General features: G+C 39.2%; 1 protein-coding gene across 1 annotated transcript in view; it reads right to left on the bottom strand.

Annotated features, from left to right (window-relative positions):
* Window positions 1-1,725: 1,725 nt before the first annotated feature.
* Window positions 1,726-7,500, bottom strand: part of LOC137991464 (palmitoyltransferase ZDHHC11-like) — a 17,487-nt gene continuing 11,712 nt past the window's right edge. The window contains exons 8-10 of the mRNA XM_068836545.1: window positions 6,363-6,412; window positions 3,910-3,997; window positions 1,726-2,702 (exon numbers count right to left, since the gene is read on the bottom strand). Coding sequence (XP_068692646.1) covers window positions 2,139-2,702; window positions 3,910-3,997; window positions 6,363-6,412 — 702 coding nt within the window. The 3' untranslated portion in view covers window positions 1,726-2,138. The remainder of the gene's footprint in view (window positions 2,703-3,909; window positions 3,998-6,362; window positions 6,413-7,500) is intronic.

Raw genomic sequence — 7,500 nt, 5'->3', positions numbered from 1 at the left:
ATGGAAAGGAATATTGCCGTCAAATACCGATTTAATAACGTTCGGCGTTCGGCGTTCTGCAAAATACCCAAGCCAGTCTGAAAGAGTTGCCCAAAATGTCTAACCGAAATGTTCGAAAGACAAAGCGTTTCAACAGACAGAAGCCCAAACGCAGGGCCGGGGTCAATTTTCGACTCTTTGTCAGTACCTAGAGCAGCAAATTTTGTCCTCGATTTATCATGAAGTTTGACACACCAATATGATCACGTGATAAGTCAGTTACCCGCCAAAATTGTTCACGTAATAAATCAAGAGTGCTTTCTCGAAATAATGTTGAGATAAGCAGTTTTTTTCGATATTAAAAAGCTGAGACCAAAAGGTCAAATATTAAACCTAGATGTTATATTCATGTCAGACACTTCAAGTGACGGTGAGGATTTTGTGGCGTATTCCTTAAGCTTTGTCCTCACAAGCTACAAGCAGTATATAGACGCATAGTGCAAGCGTTGATTAACAAGTGTCGTCTTCATGTCTTCATATTTCTTTCGTAGATAGTAAGTAATTCAGTACAGTGATAGGGAATCATAGTTTAGGTGATACTGATAATTTCACATACATGCATTCTCGTCCATTCTCGGAATAGAAAGTGCGTGACATTATTATTCTAGACTTCTGTAGACTGATTATAAGATGGTCTCTCAGTAATGACGTCAGTCAGACCAGGTTGGAAAGTTGTATTTTTAGATTGGCTTACGTTTGATTCAAGATTTCCGGAAAATTCCGGAATTTCTGCAAAACGCAGCGCCCAAAGTGAAAATAGTGGTAAAATTATTAAACAGATACTTGACGAATAGCAATGTCAGTAAAGAATGCTTAAATCAGTAACAATGAAAAACCGTGACAGAGTTGATTACTGAAGTTGCCGAGCAGGTAAATACTGTTTAGGGGAATAATGGCATAATATAAGCGCAAGAGCTGTTCAACTCACGAGACGAAAAAGAGAGCCTGTATAAAACAGAGACAACATTTATCCTGACGGTGCGGTGGCCCTGGCCTTGGTTTTCCGTTTTGGTCACTGCCCATTTAATATCCAAGCAACTCACTATTTCAAGAAGAATGTTGAAGTTGGTTTCTTTACAGAGCAATAGCTTGATTTTAAAGCTTTTAACGTCAGAAAAATAAAACGGAGTTCCACTCTCTCCTTATAAAAGTTGATTCTTTTACAGTTATTTCCTAGAGTCGACGTAATTTTATATTTGATCGGTTTCATTGTATCGACATTTCTTACCAACTGATTTACGGAGTCGGTGTCTCCTTCGAGTGCCGACAAAGGTTTGAAAGTGCCACTACAATCAAATATTCACATTTCCATTTTTCTTTAAACTTTGCACGTTTGTTTGCCCCTTAACACGTGACTGGCAAAAGTTTGATCTGCAATTCCGATTCTGAGGTTTTTACTTTGAGTACGACCGGTTTATACTTTTTTGACGTTCGGGTACTTTGGAAAAAAGCATTTTTCCATGGAAGTAGCACTGTTGGGAATAACTGACGAGAATTAGGGCCATTTTGTGGAATAGCACTGTAAAAATTATTAATTAATGAAAAGGTGATACGAAATCTAAGTAGGTCACCTTTTAAAGAATGAATTCACCTATCGATTCTGGGAAATACTCATTTGAAGAAAACTATACGGTATGCTGTGATCACAACATGAAAAAAAATTGCAATCACAAACAAGAATTGTACACATTTAAGCTCCAAAAGCTTAAACATTTATTGAATAAATAAACTTGGAACAGCTACATCCTTAAATAACATGTCTAATAAGGCAGTAAGGGCTTAAAAGAACGACTTAATTTCATTTCCGTCGATATTTACAAATCGATGTGTTCAAGCCCCGCCTTGGTTACTTCTTTGCTTTGACGACTTGTCAGCAAATCAGTCAAATTAGCTCAAAATATGTCTTTCCTTTAAACTTTCTTTTTCTCTTAAGCTCATCTTGATGCCAATAAATTTACACGGACATTATAAAATAATTTAGCTGCTGTACATTTCTTGTATATTTAATGGCGTTTTTTATCATGGAGCAGAATTTTCTTTGCAATTTCTAGTCGAAATAACGTTTCTTTCAGAATTAAAAACACGACAGTTGATTGCAACTAAGAATCGGTGTCACTAAGTTTTAATTGGGGAAGTGGTCTTCTTACAATTACTGGAGGCAAACTTTCTGCGACAGCTTTTGCCTTTTTCTTCTTTTTCTTTCTCGTTGTCGTAGCGTCCACTGAACCTTGCCTTTGTTTTGAATTGTCTTTAGCGTTTACCGCACCGAGTTCATAACCTTCACTATTAAATGTCTGGGAAAAACTGCCAGCTTTTTCGTTTGTTTTGCCTTGACTGGGAAAGGTTTCTTCCCCATCGTCCTCAAATGCTAATGTGGTTGACCTTTTATAGGCATATGACGTGTCACGACTGTATTGGCCGCTTGAATTCCCACCATAATCTGGTAGTGTCGCAGTCAATTCACTAGAACCTGGCTGTTGAACAATGACCCGTGGAGAGGTGGGTGTGGAAGCAATTTCTTTAAGGCTTTCCTCTGAAGTTGCATCGCAATCTGTTATTTGCTTGGGTGAGTAATGTGGCATGTCTCGTGTTGTTCTAGGTGTCGAATCTTGATTTTGTAAAACTTCTTCCTCAACATTGGATTTGCTCTGTTTAGCAGCCACCTACAGCAAGAAAGGAAATGTGTTTTCATTGAAAATCACTGAAGAACGATTTTTGCTGTTTCGCAATTTTGCAATGAATTGGGTTTGTTTACCTCTCTACCTAATTGGCTAAAATATATCTCGACAGACATAGTATGACGTCAGTCTGGATTGGAGAAATTTGAATGTAGCTTTTAAAGTGCGTGATGAGGACTTGATTTCAAAAAGATACCTGTTATTTTAACTGGAATTTTCCTATTTAATGGTCCACCATTACTAACTTCAAGTTCTTGAGAGAGCTGGATCGAGGAGAAAATGATGTCAAAGGCTCGCTAGTTTTAGAATGCAATGCGTGTGTATGCCGCAGAATTAATATGCAGCACGGGAGTTTTGGGCTTTCAATAAGATGCTTGAACGTGAGACCGTGAAATCAAAAACTTACGCTCAAAGTAAACGGCCTCTGGATAAACATCAAAGCTCAAAATTTTGCCAGTCAGGTGTTAAGCATACACACTTTCAAAATCTGAATCTTTATCACAGGGGCACTTTAAAGTTACAATCAAAGGTCCAACGTTTCGAACGTGACTCCTGTCTTCTGTCATCACATCTGGGACGTTATCACGCATAAGGGCTATCTATTGGTGTAACTGTTTGTTTGTTTGTTTTTGGTTGACAAAATGCCGAGATATAATTATCGAGAGTACAATGTATATATCGAAACCGGTGGTGCCATCAACGCTTTAGAAAATTGGTAGCATATAAAAAGAGTTTTTGCGATAACTTTGGATCACTGACTAGCTGATTTCACCACAACGACTCGAATGCGAAAATCAAACTTGTAAATTTTAGCTTCAGCTCAATCCCAAAGGAACAAACTTGTAAACAAAACTTAAGTGTGAACAGAATTGCATGTCCAGACGATGTGAATACTTTCGTGCAAACGAGGCTTGGTCGTGGATTTTTGAGCATATGACGTCATCATGCATAAGGCCTATTGCGACCTGCTTGAACACATTTTCCCGCCCAGTTGCCTTGGCGGCGACAGCCTGTAGTCACTTCAAGGTCTTCCTTGACTAATCCAGGATTTCCGCTTTCAGGCGGTCAGCTGCACGCATCTGTGTTTGGTGTCAGAATTGGTGAATTTCAAATTACTTTGGAAATGATTTGAATCATGAGAGCACTCGATTGACAAGCCTGATAACATGAAGAATCTCACTAGTGTACTTACTTTCGAGCTCACTTCATTAATAAACTTCACAGTTGTCTCGTTGGGGAGACTATCTTCGGATCTCCGTTCATTATCAGTTATTTCAATTCTGAAATCAAAGGTAAAAAAAAAAAGATCTACTCAGAGTTCATGAAAGGGACTGCAAGGGCAGAGAAGATTTAAAGAGAGCCTACAATGGCTGTCTTGTAAATGTAAGGTAGTCGACTGTTGAAAAAAACCCGTTTTCGGTTTATTTGTTTTGATTAGCATAAAACTAGGATGAAATAGTGAAAATGTCTGGGAAGCGACGGCTATCGACGAGCGCGCAAGTAATAGTGGCGAGAAGCACCTACGGCCGACGAAAAGCGTCGGCTACTTCGCTCAGAGAAGTCGGCTACTTTTTCCCCTAAATTAGGAGGTTCCTTTAAACATAAAGTAAAATTCACTTTTGATGGACTTGAATGTACCTTTTTTAAAGCTCAATTTCAAATTAGTTGTCAGATTTGATACAGCCATCTTCGAGCTACAGTGAACGGTTAAACTTTTTTCCGCATTTTTGCCCAGACAAACCGCCGCATTTTTTTACCTAATTCAATTACGTAATTTCAATTTTTACGTCCGCAAACATATCAAGGCGTTTTTTTGCAAAACAGGTTGTTATTGAGTAATTGTTGCATTTTGAGTAATCGCTGCACTTTTCGTTCGTTCAGAGTAAAATGACTTATTCTTATCGTTCGACAGAACTGATTTCTCATGTTGACCGAACAAAAATTATTGCGGTTTGTCCAGACAAACCGAAATGTTTCAATTTGAGCTTGAAAAACGCGCAAAAAAGTTTGCCGTTCACCGCAGCTTGAAATTGGTGGTAATGATGACATGAAGTTGTCGAAACGTCATATAACGTCGTTAATTTTCCTTTTGAAATAGCTTTCCAAATCTTTCTTCGCTGGAAATTATCAAAAGAATGCGCTTGAATGCACACTCGGTGTCGCTGTTGATAAGAAGTTGTCCTTTCTTTTTACTCAATTTGGTTCCCAGAACGCTGGAAATCGCATTTCAGAGCTTCCAGATTCCAAAATTTTCTGGGGTAGCATTCCCCCCAGACCCCCCTAGAAGAAGGGTCTAACGGCCCCTTGTTGATACAGTTGGCCACTAGACCTACTTCAAATTTTATTGAAACCACTGCCAATAGGCATTTTACGAGTTCATGTCTGCCTCCTCTTCAAAGTTTTTGTGATGTTAATTAGTACTACTTTACATACGAATGAAAACTAATTTGCATAACAAAAACTTCGCACTTAGACTCGCTTTGAAGAGGAGGCAGACATGAACTCGGAAACGGCCTAGTCAAACCCTTCGGGAATAAAACGTTTTACCAAAAATGGTTGTACAAGGCACCGCACTGATGGTTCGCATCTGACGTCACGGAGGCCCATGTTGGTGTACAGAACAATGTATTAAAATGTCTTTTAGGAAATTTACTCTATTATTATGTAAATCGTTTGGCTCCAGTTTCTACTGTTGTGGACACCAACATGGCAGTTTGATAACGTGGATGCAAACCAAGAATAAACCAAATCGGCTAACTCAATCTTGCACCCAATAGGCCACTTCCGAGGTCATGTCTGCCATCTCTTCAAAGCGAGTCAAAGTGCGAAGTTTTTCTTATGGAAATTAGTTTCCATTCACATGCAAAGTAAAACTAATTACCATCACAAAAACTTCGCCCTTAGACTCGCTTTGAAGAGGAGGTAGACATGAACTCGGAAATGGACTATTCAAACCCTTTAAAAATATAGGGCCAGTTATTTAAACAAAGTCTAACTTACGCCGCGGCTTAAGACAATTAGTGGACCTCCAAATCTATTTATAAGCAGTATATTTTAAGTAGATAAATTGCTGTCTAGTCTGGAATGCAAACCTTCTTGTTACCATCAGCAGCAGATAATATTTGGATATGATTGTTGGCAATATTGAAAATGGCTTAGAACACGGTTTTGTCGAACATCGTCTAAACTATGTTTTAATAATCGACCCATAACGTTTTGTTCCTGGCATTTCCATATTATTGAAATGTGAATTATCATGTTTGAAGGCGAGTATTATTCCGATTGTAAATTGCTTCTTTCATACCCCTCTCCTTCTTGGTATTGTGTTCTACCGTCAATTTCTTCCTTTAGTGGGTTTGTCAATAAGGTGTTCAAACAAATTAAATGTGAATGCTACGTTATAATGCAAATACAATACACAAAGAATCTTAGCCCCTGGAGATTTGAATTGGGCACAACGAGTTGGCCGATTTGTTCCATTGAAAAACTTTGACTGAAAATAAATCCGGTGGTAGTCCAAACGGTTTACTAGCACCACAAACGCCCTAATCTTACGTCAAAGCAGCAAGATATTCACCCAAAAAAGTCTGATAACATTTGTACCCTTACTCAGGCAGCAAAATAGTAAGGTTTTTCAAAAGATACCTTTGGGGTTCTGCATTTTCCTCTCTTCCTTCTTCAGGCTTTACTTTATTCTAGAAAAGAAAAACACGCCAACATTCGCTATGCTTGAAACGATTCGAAGTCTGTCGAAAAGATTTCCTTCTCTGGAAGTGTACCGTAATCTAAAGAATAACCGAACCAGAGCAATAACAGTACTTTAACAGAAATATCAGTCAAGTGTCTGATTTGACTATCGATCACGTGATCTTAAATCATGTGACCATTTTAGTGCGCCACCTACCACCTGTATACGGTATAAAGGTGGCTGGTCCTAACGTGCCTTGTTTAACGTGGCTTGTTTAGAAATTCTTTAGAAAACTGACCTAAACCACTGGGGGGTAGTGAACTTGGAGTTAGCGAAACGACTCGTTGGGAAACACAGGCATTTTTGAGCAATGGCAAAGCGGATTTTTTCCCTCGAGAACATGCAAGGGGCTAGTCTTTCCACAACGGGCCCCATCTTAAAGAATTTAAGCTCTTACGGGCTTAAAGAACCCACACCTCGAAGAGTTGATGATTACAATGGCATTAACTCAGAAAAATCTGACTCTTCCTTATAAGAGTCCAACCGGCAGGGTTTTTGTTAAAGCCGGGACGCCGGGACCTTTACTCTGCTATTTTTATTTTTGTCCCGGCTATTTTACGCGCAGGTTGTACAAGGATTCTTTCAATATGAAGAGAATAGTCAACCGATATTTGTATTTTATTATTTAATATTTTCTTAAACCAAATCGTGCTTTATTTCTCTGCTACTGGCAATTTGCGTACATGTACGTGTAGCTAATTTGGAGTTCATGACAAGATGTTATCAAGTAACAGAAAACACATTGATCGGCGCGCCCTGCTTTCGTCATTAAGGAGTTTAAGCAAATTGCTATGGCGGGCTCTAATACGGCTGCCGGAAGTAAATTTTTTCAAAAATGAGACACTGTGCATGTTAGTCGGTTACGGTCAGCCGTAGCGCGAAGGAAATGAAGCGGAAAATCGACCAGTATGTTACCCAAAGGTACCCATTAGGCCTCACAAATTCAAAAATTTTCTGGGGGAGGCCCCCCTTACCCCCCAGTGGGAGGAGGACGACCCCCTACCACACCTATCCCGACTTGGCACAGCGTGCCAA

The sequence above is a fragment of the Montipora foliosa genome, chromosome 1 (assembly GCF_036669935.1).
Source record: "Montipora foliosa isolate CH-2021 chromosome 1, ASM3666993v2, whole genome shotgun sequence".
NCBI lineage: Eukaryota > Metazoa > Cnidaria > Anthozoa > Scleractinia > Acroporidae > Montipora > Montipora foliosa.
Note: the sequence above shows the minus strand (reverse complement) of the source record. Positions and strands in the feature narration are given on the sequence as shown.